The sequence below is a fragment of the Pseudophryne corroboree genome, chromosome 6, assembly GCF_028390025.1.
Source record: "Pseudophryne corroboree isolate aPseCor3 chromosome 6, aPseCor3.hap2, whole genome shotgun sequence".
Taxonomy (NCBI): Eukaryota; Metazoa; Chordata; class Amphibia; order Anura; family Myobatrachidae; genus Pseudophryne; species Pseudophryne corroboree.
The window spans coordinates 468,608,530-468,623,597 of NC_086449.1; the positions used below are offsets into that span (position 1 = coordinate 468,608,530).

Here is a 15,068-nt window from a genome sequence, read left to right on the forward strand (position 1 = left end):
CCTGAACTTCAGGAATCCGAGTGAATCCGAGTCCAGACTCGGTTCTTCCCACCATTTTTGGATCCTGAAACAAGGCAAAACATCATCTTCCCGGCGCTGGATTTAGCATGTTTTGGATTTGATATAAGACCCTCCTGTGGTGATTGTGTGCCATTTAAGCACTGTAGACAGTATGGAGAGGGTGTTGAGACTGGGCTGAGTGTTTCTTAGGGGCACTTTCCAAACAAAGAAACAAAAATGATAATATAAATGCTGTGAGTCGCAGTGTAAAGTTGTTGTCATTTTTAAAAAAAATTAAAAAATACTTTTTTTTTAAACGTGTGTTCGTTCAGGGCCAGGCAGTGGCACTGTGTTACAATAATGCTCAGTAGGTGCTGTGCAACTGCGTTAATAATATAATAGTTGTGAATCAATATGGATTACGATCAGTCAATAGAAGAGTAGGAGCAGCAACCAAGTACTAGTGCTGTGGCTGCAGACAGTCATTATAGTTCTACAACATCTACTAAAGGTGGTCCAGGGGGCAGAAAGTTTAGAAGAGGTCTCCTGAAATCAAAATCTTTCACAGTGTTAAAAAAGGTAGATGTGTCACCTTAAAAACTCAGTGCCCAAAACAACGCTAAGGGCTGGATGTAATGCAGAGCGAGTAGGCTGGAGCTCTGAGATTCCAGCTGAACTCATAATTTTTTTACAGCGGCAATCATTTACAAGTCTGAAGAACAAACTGTTCACAAAACCCTAAGGAGACTCATAGGGTATGTGTGAGTCTGACAATTCTCACACTGTACTCATAGAGAAGTATCCTTTTGCCTCGTTCCACCATTTCTGCACACTCTGCAAATATAGGGGTGAGCAGTACAAGTAAAGATGATGATGATGATGATGATGATGATGATATAATAGAAATTGAGGATGCTAGTGTGAAAGTGCAACAGGATGAGGGGGATATTTGTGTACTAATTAAACATCGTGCAAGACTTCATTAGTATTGGATAATGAAATGCATCTGGGCGAAGCTATTACACAGAGCCACAGACATAATGTGTGCTGTGCTATAGTTCTGGAATAGAAGCTTGGAACGTATACAGCAGCAGTGTTACAGTGTCCAGTGGGGAAAGTCACAAATGCTTGCTGACAGAGAGTGGGTTTGTTGTGAAAGTAACATCACACAGACGAGCAGGAAGAGATGCACCGATATCAGGCATGTCATATGCTGCTATCTTGAAACTGAGATCAGAGGCGTATCTAGGGTAGGGCGAGTGGGGCACATGCCCTGGGCACCTTGGCAGGCCCAGGAGAGGGGGGTGCCGCCGGCGTCCAGGGCATCATGCCCCACTTGCCCCCATCAACCCTAAATGTGAGGGGAGGAGAGCGCAGCGTCTCTCCCTCCCCTCACCGCTGCTGCTGCCAGCACTAGCAGTGCTGCCAGCAGCGCTGCTGTGTCCGGTCTCCGGCGCTAGCCAATCAGAGCTTGCGGACCGGCTCCTGATTGGCTGCTGGTCCACGAGCTCTGATTGGCTAGCGAACCGGCGCCAGACAGCCGCCGGAGACCTGGAGCGGTGAGGGGAAGGAGAGGCGCTGCGCTCTTCTCCCCTCACATAACAACAAGCCAGCGGCCGGTGACTGACGGGGGGTCCGGCGGCACGGGGGGGGGGGGGGTCTGGCGGCTCAGTGGGGCAAGTATCTGGCATCAAGTGGGGCCTGGCACTGTGGGGCATGTATCTGGCACTGTGGGGCAATGTAACTGACACTGTGGGGCAATGTATCTGGCACTGTGGGGCAATGTAACTGGCACTGTGGGGCATGTATCTGGCACTGTGGGGCAATGTAACTGGCACTGTGGGGCATTGTATCCGGCACTGTGGGGCAATGTAACTGGCACTGAGTGGGGCATGTATCTGGCACTGTGTGGCAATGTATCTGGCACTGTGGGGCATGTATCCGGCACTGTGGGGCATTGTATCCGGCACTGTGGGGCAATGTAACTGGCACTGTGGGGCATGTATCTGGCACTGTGGGGCAATGTAACTGGCACTGTGGGGCATGTATCCGGCACTGTGGGGCAATGTAACTGGCACTGTGGGCCATTTTCAGTGGCCACACCCCTTCTGGAGCGTAGCCACACACCCTTCTAGTTACGCCTCTGACTGAGATGTATGTAACTTATGCTAATTATGTTATTAAAAGTTTATAAACTTTACAACAGTTGGTGATGCTTTAAAAGGGAAGCTGCACAATGAGGTGCATTCAGGTGCCATTGGAGTTATCAGTAGTGATAGCGCTGTATGGTGATGCAGCAGTAGGTGCCTATTACAAACAGATGCCACTTGCTGCAATCGGGGCAGCTTACAGCATCTATGGTGATGCACTTGCCCGTCTGTTGCAGGTGCCAGGAAATCTCTGTCCTATGACGGAGATACCTGATCTCTTTCCACCCACTAAATGATGGTGCCCCCTCCCCGCCCCCTGAATGGCAGCAGACTGTCAATCACTGACAGTCTGCTGCCATCCTGCTTCCAACGGGCCCCCCAATACTTATAAATTATTGACTACTGGTTAAGGACAAAGGACACACTTTAAGGACTTCTTTGTGCAGACAAATTTTCCTCAATTCATTATATATATGTGTATGTTTCTTTTTGGTTACAGGGTGCTATTAGCTTTAATGTATATTTTATTTGTCACCATTCTTTGACTCGGTTATGTACCTAATAAATGGACACTTATTTTTCATGTGACCCCTCGACTGTTTTTTTTTTTTTTTTTTTTTTTGCAGCTTTGTAAAAGCCCTTTAATGCCTTGTCTAATGTTTGGCTTTCAGTTTGACATTTTGGCCAAGCAGAGAAAGATTACATTGCATAAAGGGAGACTTATGTCCCACCTCTGTCATATTAAATCTAATACAGCAATGTTGAGCTCTATGTGTACTTTACGTCTAAGCAATTTGATAAGCTCTTTCACTTACACACTGATCATTGCATCTATGACTCTGTAAGCTTAAATACTGCGTTATATCCAGAAAAGATTATATCAGTTGCTATTATGCTTATGCATAAGAGAGTTTGGAAATGCTTTAAAAGTAGTATTGTTTATTATGAAGAGAAATACCTGTGTATTTTTTAAAAAAATCTTACATAGAATCATTTGGCAGGAAAGTTAACTTTTGTTTATTTGCTTAAGAAACAACAAATATAATCACTCACTAAATGTATTTTCTTGGGTTGATCAAATCCAAATGTGTTGTCATTATTACCTACTTTATATTAGCTGACATCAGCAAGAATGACCAACTACATCTACAAATATTCTGCCTGTTTACCCAATAGTTTTGGAATCTGCTCTGGGGAGGTTGCACTGTGACAGTCCGCATAAATAAATAGTTTATACACTCACAATATGTAGTTATTGCTCCTCATCAAATTTAAAATCAGAACATGCTATATGATAAACCGATAAAGGGGTTGTTCAGTTCACTTTTTGGTATCTACGGTTTATCAATAGAAAAAAAGAGTGCAAGATGTTTTGACACCTTCTATGGGGCAATTCGATTGTTTTGTGAGTGCCCAAATGTAATGGCACCCACTAGAGCTATTCAATTGTTTCCCCCGTTGGACACGCATGCCCCGTGTGTGCGCACATTAGAACAGTGTTTAGCCATGCAAAGTGGCTAAATCCATCTATAGTATTGGTAAGAGTGTTCAAACTCCCATTTGAGCGCCCAAACCACTGTGCATTCACACATTTCAGCTCACAGCCTCCTGAGGTGCAAACTGAAATGTGCAAATACACATTATGAGAACCCTAACTAGGACTTTATATGGGTTTAGCCACTTTGCGCAGCTAAACCTTATATTAATGGCCACTCACATGGGGCATACGTGTCAAACGGGGGGAACATTACAAATGTGTCCCCCTGGCTGCATGTGCGTCTAAACGGAGCAACAATTGAATTGCACTGTTTGGCACAATCTAGTGACAGCCGGGGCGAACAATAATTGAATTCCCAACCAGCAGAAATCTAAATTCCTCATAAGAGGTTGATCATGAGCAACATTGCAGACTTACACTTTACCATAAATAGCAACTGTCTACTGAGATACATACTAAGGTCTTGCCGCAATTACAACTGAATTACAAATGCTATTTTATCTGGCACACGCACAAATGTAAAAGGCTATCTGTGCACACAAAATAGGATAAGGTTAGAAATAGAAAAATGAAATCACTATAAGAATAAAAGAGATGCTTCCTTGGTGTAAAAACCTTGTCAAAGTTGTGTTAAGCTCAAGATTACAAATGCTCACATTTAGCATATAAAACAGTCTTATCTATCATTCTAAGCAACTCATAAGACCAAATGCTTTTTAGAGTTTATCACCATAAATGGTTGCAGTGGTGAGTATTCCTGATTCTAATATAATCACTCCAGGAGACAGCTAAGACTTGGGAGGCCATGCTATGCATTTCATCTGGATGACTTCATCAGGGACATGGTCTCACACTTCTCATCCAGCATATTAATAAATAGCTTGATTATTCACACATGTGAAGCTCAGATATATAGGCACATTATTTTCAATGGTATATACAGTACTATAGAACATGGATTATACATTGTTTCCAAAGTGCACTATGTAACATACACACATAAGTACAAAAATGTAATTTCACTGATTTATAAACATGTGTTCCTGGCAAACACTCCACAAAATAATCTTCTCCTATTCTAACACATATTGGGGCAGACTCAATTAGCCATAAACTGGGCTGTACAACTTCTTACACTGGGTAAAACTTGTAGCCACAATTAATTCTATTTAATTAGAAATGCACAATAATGCAGCTTTTATTTTACACATCCAGAGTAGGTGAAAAGTATTGAAAAATCCTTAATTTAATGTAAAAAAGTCAGAACACCATGCAGTACCCTAGGAAAACTCTTAGATGTGTATAAATTGGAAGTATGGCAACTAAAATATGTTGAAAGCAGTAAAATGGGTAAAATGATGTGGGACATGCATGATGAGGTGTTGTATTGATGGGAAAAGGGTTTTTGAAATTGCAGATGAGAGGTAAAGTATTATTTTTCCAAGTTTTTACAATGATATTTTAATGTACCCCAAAATCACATGATATAGATGACAGCTGATAAAAGTGAGGTAATCATGTGGTTTGTGTGCGTACATGTTGGACCTTACGTGCATGGCATGCTGGCCTGCTGCTGAGCTTTTCACAATGTCCACCGACACTGGTAATCTGTGCCTATGCATCTGATATGTAAAGGAACATGATAGATACAACATTCATTACATGTTTACAGAGAGTGGGCTCATTCTGTATTAGACACAAGGTTCAGTCCAACAAGGGGAGGAGCATCGCCAACTGGCCCTTAGAATCCTGGGGCCCTTGGGCAACTGCCCTTCAAAACAATAGGAAGAGACGGCCCTGATCTCTGCTATATGCTAGAACATACTTTTTGCATCTGTGCAAAGAGATCCCTTTGAATCTGCTATACTAAGGAGTATATTTACTAAAGGTCGACATATCAATTTTTATTGATTTCAAATCTATCTAAATCAATGTTGTGTTTCTTGGGCTAAAACACACATTAGCTAATAGATGATTTATATTTTTTATTAAATGTTAGTAAATGTGTGTTTTTAGCCCCTGAAACACATCACACATGTTTCAGATCAATTTTAATTTATTTGAAATTGATAAAAATGTATGGAAATCGACATTTAGTAAATACCTATACCCTTATGTGTGTATAATGTGGGGAGCTTATTGTATAGAGCAGCGGTTTTCAAACTGTGTGCTGTGGCACCCTGGGGTGACTCAGGACACTTGCAGGGGTGTCTTGTATTGGTGATCTAGGACCAATTCAAATTATTTATGGTAAATGTAATAGGGAAAACCAGTGCTAGTGGCTGTCAGTCATAACATATGTGGGCAAACAGAAGCAAATCTTGTCCCTCACCACACAACTGAATCTAAGAATGACATATAAACACAATTAATTTAATTTAATATTTCCTTGTAATTTCTCAATAAGAAACTTTGGCCCAGGGTGCCGAGATTCAAGATCATTTTAGAACCACTGGTATAGTTACTAGAAACCAGTTTATAAAACATTGATCTGTCTTTGAAATTGTTGTCATTTTTGTAGTTATTTGTTTACGTTACATATTGCACTTTGCAGACATTGTATAATTTATATGATATATTGTATTGAAAATACTGTGAATGCCACTGTCTTCTGGAGTCAGTGGCAGAACTTGGGAGTGGTAGGATAGGTGCAAAAATATAATTTGGGCCCCCTCCTCTACCCCAACCCAAGTTCACAATATGCCACATGGCAGATGGTGACAGAAAGAGGGTAACAGTGAGTGACAGGGGGAGGCGGTGGGTGACAGGGGTACAAGCATAATGCCCTGTGTAGTGTGTAGAACAGAGGGCATGTACCTTGGTGGGGGCAGGAACACAGTGGCCTCTGCTCTGTCTGTGACAAAGAACCCTGCTACTTGTGCTTTCCTCAGTTTGGCACTCAGTCAGGCAAACTCTCACAGTGCCAGTTACACCGGGTGTGTGAGCTGCTTTAATTCACAGGCAGCAGTGAATCAGAAAATAATGTGCAGCTGTCTGATTAATAAAGGCTGTGATCATCAGTGCTGATAGTTGGCAGGACTCCTCTGCCAGTCCAGCACACACAAATTCAGCCCTGCCACCCTAAGGTAAGGAGCAGGTTCCCCAGGCAGTGCGGCCCACCGTGCTCTCTGCACCAATGGCCATTCATCTGACATTGCTTAAAGTGATCGGGGGGGGGGGGGTTCTGGGAATAACTCATTGCTGGTCTGGGAAGCAGTGGGCCCTAAGTCCTCATGCACACCGGTGAAATGCGCCTGCTGCACCAATGATAGTTCCTCCTCTGCCTGGAGTGATGGCATGAGAATTTGGATGACTTCACGCAGGTACTAGGTTTGGTGATATACAATGAAAACCGTTTGGTATCCTTATGAGTTGTTTGGAATGAATGGCAAGCCTGATGTCACTAAAACTTTGTACAAAGATATTACAACATTGAAGAATATATTTTCTATACACACACACACACACACACACACACACACACACACACACATACAATATATATATATATATATTTAGATTTATATATATACACACACACACACACACACACACACACACACACACACACACACACACACACATCTACAATTTATTTATTTGTGTGTGTATATAAATTGTCCTTTTTAAATGCAATTTGAATTCTCCTGACATTTCTTGATGTTACTGTAAATGCATACACAACCGAATGCTTATATACAGTAAATGCATCATACTGAATCAATTGAGGAGTGTGACTGAAGCAAGGACAATCTTTTGTACTCTCCGTGCTGACATTACTAAGAGCCACACACTTTTATATGAATAGCCTTGAACTTAATCCAGGATTACTGAAATGCATGAGAATTGTTAGAAAGCTGGAATCAACATCCCTAGATCTGTCTTTGTATTGTAACCTTCAACACAGTATCAGCTTGCACTGAAACTTGAAGATCCTAATGGGATTAAACATAAAAGAAAGTTAGAAAAAGTATTTGGATTAGAAATTCAAGTAAAGCCTACTGTGAGAAAGGCCACGCTGCTGTCACTGACCTTATCCTCTATAAGTATGATACCAGTTGAGCCCATTTAAGTGTCAAAATGGAACCCTCCCATATATTTACCCTTTCACTAGTGCAACAGGTGTTAATTTAAGAGTGAAACATAAAAGGTACTGATACACTGTTCTGACGCCTTATCTCTTCAACCATATGTACAACAGGCACAGAGACCAGAATATTTTCTAACACTTATTTGCAGAAATACTCTTAATTATGTAATAGCTATGCATCACCAGTATATACTTTATGCCAGTTTTTCAACTTAAAAAAAAGTGTTTTCTTTTTAATATATAAGGCCTTTTAAATGATATATTAAGTAAGCTAAATAAAAAATAGGTTCACCCCAGAAACCCTTCCCATCTGGGCAGAAGCACTTTATTCTGCATGCTGTGATCACTCTCAGACAGGCAATCTGCACCCCACACAGCAGGGAAGCTGTGATGTGTAGAGGACAGTGGTCTGGGAACAAGTATATTGCAGACTGACAGCCCGAATTGAAAGCAGAATCAGGCTATCAGAAGAGAGTGCTCATTGTCAGCATGATCACATCACAACTGTACTGATCTGCAGGGTGGAGTAAGCCTGTGGGGGAGAAATTATAACGCTTGGAATAAAATGCTCTTGTTCGCTTTCCAGCGGAAAAATAAAACCACTATACATCTTGGTGATAAATCAACTTTAAATATAATTACTATCAAATGTCTTTGTACAATTACATATGCATGTTTAGTCTCATCTGGTAAAGCAATATATGTAATGCAAAAATAAAATCTACATTACATAATCTACTACAGCGTGTCTAGATGCAGGGAGGCCTCGCCCTCTACCTACCCTCACAGCTCTTGCTGGCTGGCAGACTTCCAGGCACATACTTATTTCTAGTTAAAAGTGGGCAAGTATGGGTTACAGTGGCAAACATACGATTTCTAGAGGGGGTTTCCAAATGCAGTACACAATCTCCCACTCTGTGGAACAATGGTGCAAATGTGGGAGTCTGGGGGAGGGTTAGAAGAACCTAGTAAAGACCCTGGACATCAGTAAACATTGGACTTTTTATGCACTGTATACTGTATGGAATACTGTATTGATGTTTAACACTATAGATGGTCTATAGTATAGGCTGTAACAAACATTTAAATAATATAAATTAGTAGTCAGGAAAAGGTTAAACATACTATAATAAATAAATAAATAAATACACAAACATAATAGTACTGCACTTTCTAAGCACACATTCTCCCACCTCACGGTAAGGCTCCTGTCTCTTCTTCCTGGTAGCTACACTCTGGTCCAGTGCACTGATTGAGGACTGAGATCCACACACAAAGCAAACTTGTTAGAAGAAGCTGCTACCACTGGGCATGTGCAGCGGCTCTGCTCTGTCCCTTAAATGGCATGATGTGGCAAAAGCTCTAGTTATCGTATTATGGGCCTAATTCAAGGTTTATTGCAAAACAATATTTTCCTCTAATGGGCAAAACCATGTGCACTGCAGGTAGAGCAGATACAGTATAACATGTGCAGAGAGAGTTCGATTTTGGTGGGTTATATTGTTTCTGTGCAGGGTAAATACTGTCTGCTTTATTTTTACACTGCAATTTAGATTTCAGTTTGAACACACCCCACCCAAATCTAACTCTCACTGCACATGTTATATCTGCCCCACCTGCAGTGCACATGGTTTAGCCCATTAGAGGAAAATGTTTTGCAATCAACCTTGAATTAGGCCATATATACCATTGCTATTGTCATAATTTGAGCCGCTTGCCAAGATAAGGGGGGCTTCTGGGCAACCGGAACCCTACCCTGCGTTTGCCTATGGGTTAGGTGTCTCAGAGTTAGTATTGTGCTGGACTGCTCACAAGCTTGCATATTTGTTCAATAATATGGTCCTTTCTGACCAAATGATAGACCACAGCATAGTGTGTGGCCCATCCTTAACTATCAAAGCATGCTAATATTTAATCGTTCTTGCATAAATGACTCTCTGGCTGACCACATCTGCATGGCCCAATTATAATGTGACAATTGTAGAACGTCCTCCATTAGCATGTGTGCTGTCTATAGCAAACATTAATACTTTATGATAACATCAGTCAGAGAAAGGAGTAAAATAAACCCAGCAATCAGAAAAAAAACCCAGTTTCCACCAAAATTGTAAATGACTGAAATACTAGGTAAGTAGTAATATACTAGAAAAGGTATGTCATTGGTTGGCTGCTTCAGCTTTGAGGTGTGTGTTTACGTGAATTTGTGTGGCACTTTTTTTCAAAATGTGATTAAGCAACAATTTCTGTCTCTCCTACATGCTAGTGTACAGTATGTCCAATGTGCCCAGTTCACTAAAAACATATACTGATCCAAGAAGTTGGAAGTGGTAATGGTTTTTTCTTTACCTTTTTCATATTTTATAGGTCTCAGTGTTTAAAGTTTTAATACTGATTATACATTGTAACATAATCTACAGTAAGCTTGAGAAATACTATTTTCCACAGCAGTATACTTGAATCAGAGACATATGCTGGTGTGTATTGCATGACCGGCGGTCAGATGGTCAGCATACCGGCAGCGGAATGCCGTTGTGGGGGAAGGGCGGGGGTTGGGGCATGTGTACCAAACCCCTTGCGTGCTCGCCACGCTACGGGCTCGGTGGCGACCTGCGAGCGACACGGGTTCTATTCCCACACCGACCGTCGGGATAGTGAGGGTGCGGGATGTAGGGGGAGGTAATGTGACCATCGGTCTCCTGACCGCCGGTCTCATAACTACATCCCATATATGTACTGACTACTAGGCTTAATAAAGCCCTGTATTTGTAAGATCTGAAACCTTGGCACCAGGCTGTCAGAATTTCTGGGTGTTACTTGTGCGTGCATACATCATGCTCTGTTGTCATATTTATGTTTTACTACTACGAGACACAATATATTCTCCGATATATTTTTTCCCATACAGTCACTGCTTGAGATGCAACATGAACTTCAATTATTCCCCAATTTAAACAAGGCTCACGTTACCTGGTTAATAGAAAAGCATCCAACACATGTATCTTATGAAAGAAAAACTCTTGTGTCTATAGATCTGTATTTGTTATAATTACGCACATAAAAAAATAAACATACCAGTCTGACATGTGCTACTCATTGATAAATGAGCCTAATTAATTCAAAGCAAACATTGTCTAACAAATCTCTCAGGGATTTTAAGATTTCTGAAGACGTACAATAAGCTCTGATTTGAGTTCAAAATATTTTTTCAAAATTGCTTAACAATACAAATATAAACAGTAATACTCAATGAACATGTCAGATAACCAAAAACAGAACATTTTAATTATTTGGAGGAAGACTATAAACTACATATGTGGTCCCATCATTTTTTTAAACAACTTTTTAAGTTTAATTTTTAATTTCATTTAAAATTTCATTTAAATAACTTTTTAATTTTAATATATAATAACCAGAAAATTAACCATCATTTTTTTAAAACAAATTAAAAGTTGCCAGTTTAATTAGGTTAACATCTATTTGAAAACGTATTTCGATAAACAAAACATATGTCTAGGGGGTGTCTAGCACCACCATTTGAGTGTGTCTAGTACAAACCTGCAGCATCTCATGCGACCGTTATAATTAGGTAGTTATTTGAGAGATGTAGCATAGCAATAAGCTTAGCAACAGATGCAACTGTAACTGGACTAAAGAAGGACAGACAACAAATAAATGGAGCACAGGTGGATGAAATAGATGTCATGTGTATTGTGTTTCTGTGGTGGATATAAGGTGAACCATGGTAATATCTTGCTCTAGGATGCAGGGGCAATCAGCTGTGTAGGTGTCTGCTTAAGGTTTGGCAATAATTAAAGTCACAGCTGCCAATATGATCTATATTATACGGAAGCAGGACCGGACTGCCCATCTGGCACTTCTGGCATATGTCAGAAGGGCCGATGGGCTGGTGGGCTGGTCCAGTCCAGCAGAGAACTGAGAAGGCCACGCGCAGCACAGCCTCCGGCTCTCTGCTTTAGCTACCCCCAGCGGTCTCCATGGAAATGGGGGCGTGCCGTGAGTCCACGTCCCCAGACTCGCGGTGCGCCCCCAGCAAGTGTCTGCATGGAAATGGGGGAGTGCCACGAGTCCATGTCCCCCTGATTCGCAGCATGCCCCCGTACATTGTGCCAGCTCGCCCTCCGTGACGTGCATAGGCCTCCCCCCCTTCCTGCGTATTCACAAATGCCCGAGCCGAAACGGAGCCCCAGTCTGACCCTGCGTAACGGAAGGCATTTGTTTGCTGCCTTATTAACCACTGACTTTATGAACTCATTTACCTATTCCAAATACATCATTTAATAGAAACCAAGACTAACAAACTTACACTGTTAGAGGCACATAATCATAGAAAGGTAAGAGGGCTCCAATATTATAGGTCATGTTGGATTGACATCTACTGTACGAAATGGACCAATAATAGTTTCTAAACTCCACTGACAGATATTTCCCCCCTCCAGATGAGGTGTCTGCGAGGTAAGGCCAATATGTAACTTAATGTGGCATGTTATAAAATAGCAGTGCACTTCTGTTGGGAGGTACAGTGTGCATCTCAGCGGCTCAGTAATGTTTTCTTCTGGTACATAATGCTGCTCAGTTTAAAGTAGAATTGTCCTCCATCATCTGGTTCTAAAAGAATGTGTGTAAAAAACAAAACACTTTAGCGACTGTATTTTTGTTCTTTCCCAGATTTTAAAGTGGCAGGGGGTATAAATCACTGGACTGCTTGCTGGAAATGCCTAAACACAATGTCACTGATATCAATTCAAGCCCTCTAACAAAGAGAAGAAACAGTAAAAAAGAACTATGTAAAAGAGTTAGTATTTAAAGGACAAATGGTTTGTATTATGGCTCTGTAAAGGAAGTGTTAGACCATGATGACAGGCCCTATTTGAATACAACCTCTGACATATCTGTCTATATATATGACACATATTCTGAGAAGTCGAACATGTATGGTAAATCTCCTGGTTACTTTCTTATAACAGAATAAACAACACGGAAACAAAACACAAACAATATAATAAAGAATGGGAAACAATTACTGTACCTGTACAAAGCCACACATTTTATAATGGTCAAACAAAGGCAGACTCGGACGTTCTTCCCGGTAGACAGTTATTCTATAGCTTCCCAATAATACTGGTGATGGCTTAGACTCATCAGTTACATGTAAAGTGACTTTATTAAGGCCCAATCCAAGCGGATAAATTGAAACTCTGGAAAAGAAAACAAGGACAATTCAAACCATTCTGGGAGATGGGCAGAGTAAAGAAGTTCCTAATACATTACTGAGTATATTGAAGCCACGTTTTGAGGAGATTTCTACAAATAAATAAAAGTGGTGCATTTTCAGGGGATCCTTGCTATGCAGAGGCACAGAAACAATTCCACTTTGCTAAGGGACTTGAATTTTGACCACTTCAGAGCTGTCAGTCTTTTTCTCTAAACTACAGTATATTCTGTTATACAATGGTGTCAAAGTCAGAAAAATATCTCTACACACACTGCCATATTTGCACCTCATACTGGTCCGTGCTGCGCATGCGTACGCTCTCCCGTACGTGCGCATACTCACAATCGCGGGCACCCGCAGGCGCATGGTATGCGTATTTACGGTAGAGTTTATGCGATCATAGCGTGCGACTCAATCATTACATATTTTCACTAATAATGTATTTTGTAGATCATGGTCCCTTTGATAGATTCTGAAAGTTTGGTTAATATAGAATGTTCATGAACAGAGAAATCCCTCTTTGTTTGATACGAAGGGTCAGACAGGAGTAATACAGTGGTGTTTAGTATCCATCGGAAGAATATTTAATTAGAAATATTCCGGTGTTGGTTTGAAGCAGATCAATCGCTCGTGCGAATAGTTATGGACATAAGAAGTTTATGAACATTTACTTTATTTGCACTTTATTACCCATGCGGCGGGAAACCCAGTTTCCCTCCCACCTGAGCAGTTGGAAATAGTCACAGCCCACCTGTATGAATCAACCTATGACCTTTTGTTATAATGCGAAGCCGAATTCCTGTGTCCAATGAACAATGAGATTGTAGGGGCCATTGAATTGTATTGTGTGTGGGGCATAAATAGGCAGGCCGACCATATCCAGTTCACTCTCTTCAACGGTTCTCATTGCTGATAATCGGGAGCTGGATATCGAGGCGCATGCGATCGTTTCCCCTTGTGCGTAAGTGTTTCTCCGCAGCTATATTGATCTTCTTGTTATTGTGGGCCAATCTCTCTCAATTTCTCTCTCTCTCTCTCTCCTTCTCTTTCTCACTCATTTTTCCCTTAAATTGTATTGTATTGTATTTCTTGTGTAGTTATCTGGTTAGGTAGTCTATGTTATATTGTAGTGTATGACTTGTATTGTGTTTAACTCTTTTGCAAGTATAGCATTCATAATATATATTTTAGGCGTTGGACCCTGAGCACGGTATCTGTGTGTTTCTTATAGTATTAAGTATTCTCAGAGCGTCGGTGACGCTCAAACAGCTTTTAAGGTAATAAGGTTATACTGTGTTGCATTTACTCTCTAATATTACACTAAGGTTTTACTGCACAATACACTGTTTATGGTTTAAATACAAAGGTTTAATATAGTGAGCGTCAGCGCCGCTGGTGATCTCCTCGTGGTCCCGAGCGTTCGCTACGCTATAGCGAATCATTACTTTAGTCAACAGCCAATAACGTGCCTGCCTGCGATCTCTTGGCCGTGAGTGAACGTGACGCTTGAGCGTCTCGATCACGGCAAAGCGATTGTTACGCAACTAGCGTACCCTTACGGTACTTCATACATAAATAGCGTACAGTGTTCTTAGACCTCATAAAGGGTATTATATACGATAAATATTTAGCTTTATCAATTGGCGGCTCGTCCTGTCCTTCACATATCTGCACTAGGTAATTTCAGCAGACATTATCCAGCAGCAAAGGGCGGGAGATCATATTCCTCGTAGTGCTGTTTGGATAAGCGTCTGCTTCTCTTAGTAAAGGGTGCTGAAGGAATCCGGGAACCGGAGGTAAGAACAAAACAATAGTGTCTTTTTAAAACTGTTTATTTTTCTGTCTTGCGTACACACGCACGCACACATATATATCTGCATTTCCTTTTCATTGGTGTATTTTCGTATGTCACTCTCCTGTTTGCCAGCTCTATAGTTGATAAACGTATAAATTGTGTTACGGTGGATCTTTGCTTTGCGTACACGTGTCTCTAACAAAAGACTGAGACTTGCGTACGCAATCCAAGGGCCGACGCACGCAGCGTATATTACGCAACGGAGCGTACGGGTACGCCCACGTAACTCAAATCACAAGTTT

The 15,068-nt window shown here is 41.2% G+C and overlaps 1 protein-coding gene across 2 annotated transcripts in view; it reads right to left on the minus strand.

The window, feature by feature from the left end:
• The window catches only part of CPED1 (cadherin like and PC-esterase domain containing 1), a 590,522-nt gene that overhangs the window by 254,352 nt on the left and 321,102 nt on the right, over nucleotides 1–15,068 (minus strand). For both annotated transcript variants that reach the window (XM_063927207.1, XM_063927206.1), the window contains exon 15: nucleotides 12,786–12,954. In XM_063927207.1, coding sequence (XP_063783277.1) covers nucleotides 12,786–12,954 — 169 coding nt within the window. The remainder of the gene's footprint in view (nucleotides 1–12,785; nucleotides 12,955–15,068) is intronic.